General features: G+C 41.2%; 1 protein-coding gene across 4 annotated transcripts in view; it reads left to right on the top strand.

The window, feature by feature from the left end:
• Window positions 1-12,332, top strand: part of itga3 (integrin subunit alpha 3) — a 73,989-nt gene that overhangs the window by 41,122 nt on the left and 20,535 nt on the right. For all 4 annotated transcript variants that reach the window (XM_062957615.1, XM_062957614.1, XM_062957616.1 and 1 more), the window contains exons 5-14: window positions 1,026-1,109; window positions 1,356-1,563; window positions 2,271-2,464; window positions 3,121-3,209; window positions 4,676-4,809; window positions 5,902-5,988; window positions 7,084-7,151; window positions 8,325-8,455; window positions 8,799-8,945; window positions 10,973-11,070. In XM_062957615.1, the coding sequence (XP_062813685.1) occupies window positions 1,026-1,109; window positions 1,356-1,563; window positions 2,271-2,464; window positions 3,121-3,209; window positions 4,676-4,809; window positions 5,902-5,988; window positions 7,084-7,151; window positions 8,325-8,455; window positions 8,799-8,945; window positions 10,973-11,070 (1,240 nt within the window). The remainder of the gene's footprint in view (window positions 1-1,025; window positions 1,110-1,355; window positions 1,564-2,270; window positions 2,465-3,120; window positions 3,210-4,675; window positions 4,810-5,901; window positions 5,989-7,083; window positions 7,152-8,324; window positions 8,456-8,798; window positions 8,946-10,972; window positions 11,071-12,332) is intronic.

Raw genomic sequence — 12,332 nt, 5'->3', positions numbered from 1 at the left:
GGGAGCAGGGTGAGCTCCTGCTGTTAGCCCCGGCTTCTACCAACCTGGCAGTTCAAAAATATGCAAATGTGAGTAGATCAATAGTACCGCTCCGGCGGGAAGGTAACGGCACTCCATGCAATCATGCTGGCCACATGACCTTGGAGACTTCTACAGACAACGCTCTTTGGCTTAGAAATGGAGATGAGCACCAATCCCCAGAGTCGGACACAGCTAGACTTAATGTCAGGGGGAAAACCTTTACCTATATAGTCTTATAAGTGTGTGTGTATAAACGTTAGATGCTGTTGCATTTAGGAGACAGTACAAGTTGAAAGGTATTGAATAGTAATTACAAAACATGACTTCCAGTTCATTATCAAGACTTACACAGTTGATATAATGAATTGTTGTTATGTGCCTCCACGTGATTTCTGACTTAAGATGACTCTTTTTTGAGGTTTTTTGGGGGATGGAGAATGTGAGCTGCTCAAGGTCAAAGAGTGGGTTTCCATAGCCAGAGTCATAGACCCAACATTCAACCCACTGCACCACACCTGAGTAAAATATTAATTAAATTTAAATAAATTTAAATGAAAATATAAATTAATTTAAACTTAAATAGTGTTGGATTCAGGAGATTTTGAAAAAATCATATGAAGAGTTATCAAATTAGCAAATTGTTACTGAAACGTCTTCCAGTTGACTATCTGAGTGATTCTCAACCTGTGGGTCCCCAGATGTTTTGGCCTTCAACTGAAATCCTAACCGCTGGTAAACTGGCTGGGAGTTGTAGGTTAAAACATCTGGAGACCCACAGGCTGAGAACCACTGATCTAGATGTAAATTAACATGCAAATATGGCATGTTAAATAGAACCATTGGTCTTATTTTAAACTCCAAGTAGAAGACTCTTCAAGCAGAAAACTGACTTCTGCTGGCCTTTGTAGGTGTAGGCTCGTCTTCAACAGGAAGTTGTGTCTAACAAGGGTAGGGTATCCTCAGGAATACTTAAAGTGCTGCTTTATTGCCTCTGTCTGATGTAGGGACTGATTACGTGTTGCAGCGTGAGAGCTGGGATCAAAAGGATTATTCCTATCCAGATGAGAAGAGAAGCAACAGCTATATCGGTATGTGTAACCAAATCTCACTGTCTAATGCGGCAACATTGAGTTCTTTGTTTTTCCTCTGCTCCTCAATAGGAAAAAGTCTTAATATTTTACTAAGCTTAGTATCTTGTTTTAGCAATTGCTTAGTAATCCCAGATATAATAACTTAAACAAAGAATAAGAATATTTGCCAGGAGCAAAAAGCTGTCAAGATGAAGAAAGAGAGGACTCATATTCTTTCCCCATTGTTGCTTCTCTTATTTCCAGGATACACAACTGAAGCCAGCACTGCTGTACTGCACAAACACAGCAACACTTTCATCGCAGGAGCTCCCCGCTATAATCATACTGGGGCTGTCTTCCTCATGCTAAATGACAGCGGCACAACCCTTGAGGAGAAACTGGTGCTCTTGGGAGAGCAAGTGGGCTCCTACTTTGGCAGTTCCATTGCTCTGGCTGACCTCAACAATGATGGGTGAGTTGATTTAACAAGGGGGCTGGGGAAGTATCTAAACTTATTCATTTGTCCAATCATGGCTAGCTCTATTCTTTGAAGTCTCATAGAAACCGTATAGGTGACCCCATGGGCTATCGAGCCCAATCCCCTGCTCAGTGCAAGATTAGCAAAAGCATTCTCAAAAGGCAATTATCCATTTTGAAGATATCCAGATGTCCCGAAAAAGAGGGCTTAAGTACCCTAAAGGCACCAGATGACATCTGATGGTGTAAGTTAAGCAAGGTTAGCTCTGAGTAGTACCTGGATGAGAGATTATCAATGAATACCAAATGCTGTCAGCTATATTTCAGAGGAGGGAACTGGCAAAGCCGTCCGTCAGTATTCTTTGCCCAAGAAAGCCCTATGAAATTCATGATGTTGCCATAAGTCAATACAGGATTTGAAGATACATACACAGACATGCACATGCATTCCAGAAAAAGAGTCTCCACAACCTCTTTAGGTGATTGCTTCCATTGCCAAACTGCTACTACTACCAGGAAGTTCCTTCTAATATTCAATTGAACTGTAGCCTCCAATAACTCCAAACCATTAGACTCATGGAATGGAAAAGGCACTGTCTTGGGTTTTGTTTTGTTTTTTTGCTTTAGACAGCAAAATGTCTTCAGCCACCCCATGCCTAAGATGTAAGGGTTAGCCTAATTTCTCCTTTCTGTTATTGGTAGGTGGAAGGATTTGATCATTGGAGCACCTTACTACTTTGATCGGAAAGAAGAGAAGGGTGGGGCTGTCTATGTGTACATGAACCTTGGTGGAACTTTCCACAGCAGTGCAAATCTCACCCTGACCGGGCCCAGCAATTCCTCATTTGGTCTTGCTGTGGCCAGCATTGGAGATGTCGACAAAGATGATTTCCAAGGTTAGCCTGCTTTTTTTTCTAAACTTGACCTTGTGTTTTTCAGTTAACAATGGTGCTCTTGATGGAAGTTGGAAGTTCTCCGAAGAATGTTGTCATGATCTGAGGTGGACTAGTCATCAGGGCTCCTAAAGACCACCTAGACTTTAGTGTGACTTCTTACCTATTGCCCAAAGTGTACCCTATTCCCCAAACAGGATTAAAAATGAACATAGAGAAAAATTGATATGTACTAATAGAAAGCCAATGGGATGTCATCATTGCCTTCCTTCATAACCATTAGTAACACAGAGGTTTGAGATTTCAAATTGTAGAATCCCTGACCCTTGGCCATGGTGACTGAGTCTTCTGTATGTCAATATCCAAAGCATTTGGAGGAGCTAAAGTTGAGGACCACTGTTTTTAAGTGATAAAAGATTTCTGGGATTTGAATGTGGAAGGGTAGAGAAAATGATTTATAAACATGCTTCGGTAATAACACTGGCCAACATACATTTTGGTGCCTCAGATATTAGTCTCATTTCTGGGTATATTTGACCTGCTAATTCCAAAAAAGTCACCAGTTTTCCCCTAACAACTCTGGTTTTTATTTGTTTTGTAATACATTGTTTCAGATACTTCCATCTAACCCTTTCCTTCTCCCCCCATTTTCCCCACAGATATAGCCATTGGGGCTCCATTTGAAGGGTCAGGGAAAGTATATATCTACCACAGCAGTGTGGGAGGGCTTATTGATAAGCCCCGGCAGGTAAGCGTACCTTGCTTTCTCCTTTTTAGCATTGTAATGTTTTCCTCCTCACATACACTGAAGAAAATCCCTCTAATGTCACCCAGCATAATATCAGATATGGGAGCTTTTCTTCAGTTGAGGAGGAGCCAAAACTTTGAAACACCCAATTTCACAGACAGGGTCCACATTCCAACAGTGGCTGTGGCTAGAGCCAGAAATGGGTGAACTTGTACATGAAACTCAATTCAATAGCAAGGAGCATCCAGACATCCTATCCATAATTCAAAGTGGAATTACCAAAGAGATATAGCAGAGGTCCTGAATCAGAAGCCTTGGTCTACACTTGCTAATAGGCTATATGTTCCCATTTCCTGCTTTACAGTCATCACAGTGCCTTCAATCACCATGAATTCAGAAAGACTGGCCCAAGGCATTTTGTTTCAAAGGCAAAAGGCAAGATGGGGCTCTATCCCAACAGAACCACATGAACAGGAGGTTGAATCTTATTCCAGTAGTAGTTATGGGTTCCCCACTAGTTAGATGGGCAATATGCAACCCAATAAAGGGAAGGAGCCAGCATCTTAATCAGGAATACTCAGTTCTTGCTGTTATGTTCCAACAGATTTTGATGTCTTGTCCCAAAATCTGATGCCTGTGACAAGCACCCTATTACACTATGTAACACGACTTTTGTTCCTGTGTTATAAACGTCATTTCCTAATCATAAAAAAACATGGAAAGGGTTTATTCAACTGCAAAAACTTTGTTTTTGTGGGACATCTTGCAGCACATTTTGCTATAACTTTTCAATGAATATCTCGTAGAGTCTCAGCCAATTCAACATAGTTAGTGGCAGCCACAAAAATGAAGTTTCTGGAGTATAACAACACCTCCAAAGTAAATACCACACAATTAAAGGAACATTTTCCAATATTGTTACATAATATCATGATTGGAATGGCCTTAGACTTTGTGGGCTAGATATCAGAAGAGCTAGGCCTCACCTGAAAATTGCTATTCTTTTAGGTATAAGAAATCAAACTAGGTGGTGTTCCCTGTAGAGAACAGGCAGAAAGTTTCAAGTTCAATCATTGATATTTCCAAGTAGGGCTGATTAATGACATATTAAGATATGCCTCCAGTTTCCTCAGCTGATTTCATTGGATGCCCCTCAGTTTCTGCTTCCATGGACTAGATGGCAACCTGAAGCCCTCATAATGCTTTTGAGTACACATCATGTTACTTAGACCAATAACCATTCTTGCTAGGACTGATGGAAATTGTAGTCCAAAGCATCTTGTTTACCCCTATTTAATTACCCCAAGGGCAGCCCAATGACACCAGGGGCAATCCTCCTTACTGTTCCACCTGTATGCTTTACCGCCCTCTTCCTTAGGTATTGCTATCTCACCATTCACCAAACAAAAATCTCTCTCCCTTTTGTATTCATTCCTACTCTGCTCTTATTTGGTCTTTCTCTGCAGATCATTAGTGGGAACGATTTTGTTCCTAGCATCCCAACTTTTGGCTACTCCTTTAGTGGTGGAATGGATGTTGATGGGAACTCCTATCCTGATCTGTTGGTGGGAACCCTCTCAGAAAATCTCCTGTTGCTCAGGTGAGATGGGATGTTGCTGCTGGCATGAAGAAAGTGTCATGTGCAGTCTCATAGGGTTGTCTTCTTACTTCTTAACTAATTTAGGACAAGAACTCATAAAGTTCCTTTTCCAATGAAGTTAGCAACTATTAGAATTCCTAGTGGTGAAAACTGGTGGCTCCATGTAAGTGGGGCAGTGAATCCACTCCAGTGTTTATTCTGAACTTTAAGGGAGAAGACTAAGGCTCCTTCTACACTGCCCTATATCCCAGGATTTAATCCTAGATTATCTGCTTTGTACTGGATTATATGAGTCTACACTGCCAGATAATCTGGGATCAGATCCTGAGATATAGAGGCAGTGTTGAAGGGGGCTTAAAGAGCTTTCCAGAGTACTAGACTTATTTTGAGGAATTGATTCAGCACCTTGAAAAGCTCCCTTGAACCACCACCCTCCAAGACAGTCTGTTCTACTGTTGAACAGTTCATACTATAGAGAAGTCTCTCCTAATGTTTAGGTGGAATCTTTTTTCTTGTAGCTTGAATCCATTGGTTTGTTTTGTAACCTCTGAGCAGTAGAAAACATGCTACACCAGTGTCTATATAATGTTCAGAGTCAAACTTTAAAGGGGCTTGTTTGTTGTGTGTTTTCCGGGATGTATGGCCATGTTCCAGAAGTATTCTCTCCTGACGTTTTGCCCACAACCATGGCAGGCATCCTCAGAGGTTGTGAGGTCTGTTGGAAACTAGGCAAGTGGGATTTATATACCTGTGGTATGTCCAGGGTGGGAAAAAGAACTCTTTTCTGCTTGAGGCAAGTGTGAATGTTGCGAGTCTGGCTGTTTCCTGCCTGGGGGAATCTTGCCTCAAACAAGTAAGAATTCTTTCAGTGTCACTAGGAATTCACATCAAAAACAAACTGAGAGCAAACTTAGCTTCTTCAAGATTGACTTTATCTGTTGTCTTCATGGTATGTCAGTCAGAAGTCTTGCTGCTACATTTTGCAATGACTAGTTTCTGAGTCCCACACAGAGTGCAAATACAATAATCTAATCAGAAGATTACTGGTGTATGAACTACTGTGCCTGAGTTACCTTTTTTACTTTTCCTCAGAGCCCGCCCTGTGATCAACATTGTGAGCAAGACTTTTACAGTTACTCCAAACCCTCTGGATCCAGCCAAATGTACAGAAGACTCCTGGTAATGGGTTCCTTCTACATCTTCTTGTATCTGGATTATTAATTCTCTCCTTCTCCTTTCCACATCCCTATACCAGGAGATGCTGGAAGGCATGTGTCAGCACAGATGGGATGGACGTATTTGACTATATTTAGCCTACTGAAAGGAAGGTGAAAGGGAAATGCATTACCAGCTTTCAATGTATTTAAGAGGAAGTCGGAAAGAAATGGGAAGAACCATTGTTTACCCTCCTCACCGGGTGCAGGAGGAGTAATAGTGCTTACACAAGACAGGGAAAGATTAAGATTAAATGTAAATAAAAATAACACATTTGGCATTGGAAAGAGAATGGCAATGCATGAGTATGAGCCAGCTGCAGAGAGAAGGGAGGGGAAAGGCACCTTCCTTGATGGAGTTTAAAAGTAAAGCACAGATGGTTCTGGGATAAGCTTCTGGTACAGGACATCCTGCCCAGAGCAAGGAGGCAAACCTGTGTTCATTTATTTTCTGTGGTACATAATGCTTCCATATCAATATGATGAGCTTTTAAGGAACTATCCAAGGCAGTAGGGTTCAGCACTCTAGACAGCTCCTTTAAATTTAATACTAAAACCCAGCACAGATTTTCCCATCACCTAGCCTCTCCCAGGCTGGATCTACACTGCCCTAGTTCCTAGGATCTGATCCCAAATTATCTGTTTGCAACTGGATTATATGAGTCTACACTGCCAGATAATCTGGGATAAACAGATAACCTGGGATCAGATCCTGGGATACAGGGCAGTGCAGATCCAGCCTCAGTTACTCACCCCTATGGCATTTCCTAAAATTCTTGTGAATGAGGAGCACAGCAGATTACCTTTTAAATGTGCAAAGCAACCTCAAGCTGTCTCTACATGCTTAGCATTTGTAGACTGGCTCTTTGAGGTTGATGGGTCTTTGAAATAGGTTTACTCCCCTGTGTCTTTGTTCAGCAAGTCGGCACCTGGATGTTGTTCTGTCTTGTTTGTGCTTGGAGACGTCTGCTCCGTCTGTGGGTTCCATTCCATGTGGTTGTACACCTCACATTTCTGTTCCCCTCTCTCTCCTTTCCCTTCCCCATCTCCTCACCAACAGTATCAAGGTGCAGTTCTGCTTCTCCTATTCCCAAAGTGCCGGAGACCCCAAATACAAGGAGACCATCAGTGAGTAGAACTGGGACGGGTTCATCAGTTTGTTTTTTAAAAGAGAAGTTTGAGAGCTTGGCCACCAACAGTAGCCAGTTGACTCTATAATTCTAGGTATGTGTGTGTGCACCTTTGGAGTGGGTGCTTTCAGCACTGAATATGCTTAGAGGCAGCATCACCCTGTTTATGTCTGCTATTGTCATAGATTCAAACTGAGCATATACCAGACTATATCATACCTGTTGTGCCTCCGCAAGATTTCTCACTGTTTACTCCTGTTAAGACCTCATTTAGTTAGAGGAGATTAATATTTTATGTATAGTTTGTGGGGTTAGTCTAGATAGCCTCTTCTTCCTTATATTTGAAACTTCCCTTGCCCTGTCCTTTAGGTCTCCTCTCAGGAGTGGAGCCTTAGCCAAGATCCTTCTAGCTCCTTGTGGAGTCAGGCAGTGTGGTATTGGAAGGTGAAGAGCAAGGAACGTGGAAGAACCACAAAATAGAACATCACATTGAAGCCACACAAGTCATACAAGTTACATAAAAGTTATATGAAAGTAAAGACACAAAGTAAAGCCACGTTGAAGATATAACAGATTGAGATCCAATTAAAGCTATATTAAAGTGACATCCAGTCAGAATTGTGGTTGTGTTTCAAGGACTTTAACTCCTCTCACAAAAACTGTCAGTAAAACTCTGGAGGAGAGGAAGTTTGAGATCTGTTATTTAATACCTAGTTGTTTTTACTTCAAATGTGTAGCATTCAATCCATTTCCTGCATCACAGACACCTTCCAAATAAATAACTAGTGTGGGGGCAGAATAATGCCCATGTTGTGAAACAAGGCTGGGGAATTTGTAAGCAATGTTGGATTTTAACTTCCATCATCCCTCACTATTGGCTAACTTGCTGAAAACTGAAGTACAGCAGTATCTGGAAGGCACATTGCCAACGCCTTGTGGTTAAGCCTTTGAAATATTTCAAAGACTTGTCTATTTTTCATCATCATCGTAGAACTAAATTGGAATTGAGCCTTACCAGAGGTTAGGCCTTACCAGCAACTTAGTTGGTTGGGGGATTCTGGGAGTTATAGTCCAAAAGAGTATGCTTTCATACACACCTCATTTTACCTGTTCAACCTTAGTCAATCCTCTACTTGTATTCTCCTACGTTTTTCTCTTTGTCTCATTTTAGAACTGAATTATGTCATAAAAGCTGACCAGGACCGTCGGCGGGTTTACTTTGCTAAGACACAGTCTGCAGTCTACAGGGGACAGTTTTCCATGCCTAATGAGAAATGCCAAACCCTGAAGGTCCTTCTACGGGTAAGAAGTGTGCTTTGACAAAAATTAAAAAAAATTGACAAAAATTAAAAAAAATTAAAAAAAATTGACAAAAAAGTGTGCAGGTGACAAAAATTAGACAACTGGGAGGGAACTCAAAGATGACCTAGTCTAGCCTATGTGCATCTTCTCCCTGAACATCCTCCTTTTGTCTTCCCTAGTGTTTTCCAGAGCTTTGCACTTGAGTGATTATAAGTCCCAGAATTTGCTCCCGAGTATAGCTGGTGGGATTATGGGATCTATTGTTGAATAAAGTAAATTTCTGAAACTCTTATGCTGGATTATTCTTACCACTTCCTGTCATAAACTCTCATCTATTCTGCAGGATGACGTGCGAGACAAGCTACACCCAATTGCATTCTCCATGAACTATTCTCTTGCTGAGAAATCGAGGAAATTCAGGTTGGGCCCACAGTCCCTTGATGCATTTCCTGTCTTGAATGAGGATCAGCCCCGCGAGAATCACACTGAGGTTTGTACTGTGCAAAAATGAAATGCATCTCTTTCCTATTTACTATTGAATCTCATTAGTCTCCGTCACAACACACACTTTAGCATTTGGGTATGAATTTAACTGCCAGTGGAATTCTGGGACTTGTAATTGTGAGAGGTATTTAGAGGTCTAATACCTCACCACATCACAAAGCCCACAATGTTGTAGAACACAATTAAAGTGCTAAGTGCATAGTCTTTAGCAATAGCTAGATTTTGCTAATCTGCCTTTCTTGATCCTCTTTTCCCTAAAGTGCAACAAGAGCCTCTTTTCCTATCACTTTACTACTCTTTCATTACTCTCACAAATGCTGCATTACTTGACACCATTCTTCATTCTCATCAGTTAAAATGTCTGTAAACATTCAGCAACAGAGGTTGCATTCTCCAGAAAACAACCATGGCATATGCTCCATGTATGCATGCATGTGTATAGGAGCACACACACATGACAAATAATATTTACTTGCAGGAAATTGTCTCCAATTTTCCACTATTAGTTACACTTCCAGCATTCAAGCTGCCAGCTTGCACCATCTACTGGTAAAGACCACTCCTAGCAGTTTTAAAGATGGAGAACAAAACATTCTAGCAGATTGACATCTTCCCTTTAGAACAGTGGTTCCCAACCTTTTTTGGTCAGGGCCCACTTTGACCAGGGCCCAGTCTCCAACATTAGTACCAAAAGGGTTATGAAACACTTTTTGGTCAACTTCAGATTTGGTTTGGTTACTTGGGATGCTGATTCAGAAAATTGCATTGGATAGACCACATTAGCTCTATTTTCTGATACAGAACATAAACCATCCAGTAGTCGCCATCCGCTTGCCCACAGAAAACCATATTTAATAATCTAGAGCTGATGTGATCTATCCAATGGAATGGTCATCTCTACAGAAAGGAGCAGAAATAAAATAAAGAGGAAGGAGGCTCGCAGATTGGATTTTTGTCATAATAAATTGAGATTCTCTGTACGCCTACTACTTGTTGGTAACAGACATCACAGACACATGCAAATGGTTTACAACCTTCATTTATAACTACAGAATTGACAGCTTCATACAAACCGTAGATCTGCCAGCATGTTGTAGTCATACCCATTCTTTATTTGCATCATAATATTACAATTTTGTGTTGTGTTTTATGTTATATTTTGTGAAATGTTCCACTTTAAGAATAAACTATATTAGGAAATGAGAGCTAATCCTTAAAAGATGGCAGTGTGTGAAGCTCCCAAAAATCCAACATCCCTCACCTACACAATGCTAGTACTCCTCCTTCACATCAAAAAATGGAGCAAACAAGATATCTATACATATTTATAAAATGCTCATAGAAGGGCAACTAAAATGGTCAAAGGTTTGGAAACCAAGCCATATGAGAAACAGTTTAGCTGGATATATTTAGCTTGGAGAAGAGATGATTGAGAAATGACACGATAGCCATGTTTAAATATGTAAAAGGGTGTCATATTGAGGAACAGGCAGCTTGTTTTCTGTTCTCTAGAAACTAGAATACAGAGCAATGGATTCAATAGAGATTCGGCCTAAACATTAGGAAGGTATTCATGATGGTCAAAGCAGTTCAACAGTGGAATATGTTGCCTTGGATTGTGGCGGAGTCTCCTTCTCTGGAGGTTTTTAAACGGAGGCTGGATGGCCATAATTGACAGTGCTTTGATTCTGCATTTCTGCAAGGCAAGAGATTGGACAAGATGGCCCTTGTAGTACCTTCCAACTCTCTGATTCTATGCCCAGAAAATACACAACAACCCTCTGATTCTATGATCCCACTTTTTCTCCAAGGAACCAAAGGTCATATATTGAGTCCTCCTTTCATCAGCTTTGATATTGACAGCAACCTAATCTAGGCTGATAGACAGTGACTGGCCCAAAGTAACCTATGAAGCTTCATGGATGAGCAGAAATTTGAAGTTGCTGTCCCAAGTCCCTGTCTGACACCTGATCCACTGTTCCTGTTCTCCTGACTTGATACTTCTGTTTTCAGATCCAGTTCCAGAAAGAATGTGGAACCGACAACAAATGTCACAGTAACCTGCAGGTCCAGGCTGTTTACTTGAATGATCAGAACCAGATGCTGCCCAGGTAAGACACTGCCACCTGCTGGTGAAAGGGAAGAGCTATCCATCACTACTCCATTATAGTGCTATTACATCCTGTGGAACCCTGAGATTTTAATTTAGGGAAGGCCATTTAGAATTCTGCCCCAGAGAGATCTTGGCCTCACTAAACTACAAACTGCAGAATTCCTTAGAAAGTGGCCATTGTAGTAACAGTGGGATATATCACAATGTACTATCACAATGTAGTGTGATAGGGCCTCTGGTTGTGGGCCACAACTAGTGAAAATGTCAGGGCTTGGCCTAAAACCATGTGAGATAATAATCAAGAATTGAGGATATGTGATAAAATTGAGAAACATTATTTGCTTATCTAATCTTAATAATGACAGTAAATCTGGTTGACTTCTGTTTGCTAAAGGTTATTCCCAGAAACATGGGGGGTGAAATGGCTCCAATTGATAGTCCACTGAAAAAGAGCCAGGAAATCCTAAGTAAATACCCAAATGGTGATGTTTCTTTGCAGGCAAACTGTGATTCAGATTCTTTTAATCCATGGGGTCAAAAACAGTCAATGATTGATTCTCAACCTGGGTCCCCAGATGTTTTTGGCCTTCAACTCCCAGAAATCCTAACATCTGGTAAACTGACTGGGATTTCTGGGAGTTGTAGGCCCAAAACATTTGGGGACCCCAGGTTGAGAATCACTGATCTAGATGGTTGGAGCTTCGACTTTAGAACATGGGGATACAATACAACATGGAGGATACATTCCAGGACAGCCTTGGGCTTCAGTGAATTAATACTGAGTGTATTGTGTGACAGCTTCAGTCTTTGGCAGGGAGTTAGCTGTGACAAATTTTTCATACACCCCCCCACCCCACCGCCAAAAAAAAATAATCAAGGTTGTTGAGTGAATGTGCATGCAACAGCTTCATCTATGAGAAAAAGTTGGCAGTGATAGCAAATGTTCCTACTTCTCCTGCTTCCAAAACCTGAGGCTGTTGTATGAATAGTGATTAAATGAAACCATGGACCTGAAATCCATGGATTGGAGGTATTACTAGGAGATGATGATGCAGCTTCAGGATCAGTTCTACCTTTAGACAGAGTGGAACCAAGCCAAAGGCAGAAGATGCTGGGAGGCAGTGAGGCCTTTCCTCTTCAGCATCTGGTCTTTCTGCTCTCATGGTAGTCAGAGCTGTGTAGGTCACTCATGCTATCCTGAACCTGTGAGCGCTGAAGAAAGATTCAGTTGCCATTTCCTTTGCCTTCTGTATGTAGAAC

The sequence above is a fragment of the Anolis carolinensis genome, chromosome 6 (genome assembly GCF_035594765.1).
Source record: "Anolis carolinensis isolate JA03-04 chromosome 6, rAnoCar3.1.pri, whole genome shotgun sequence".
Taxonomy (NCBI): Eukaryota; Metazoa; Chordata; class Lepidosauria; order Squamata; family Dactyloidae; genus Anolis; species Anolis carolinensis.
This window is presented reverse-complemented; position numbering and strand designations above follow the sequence as displayed.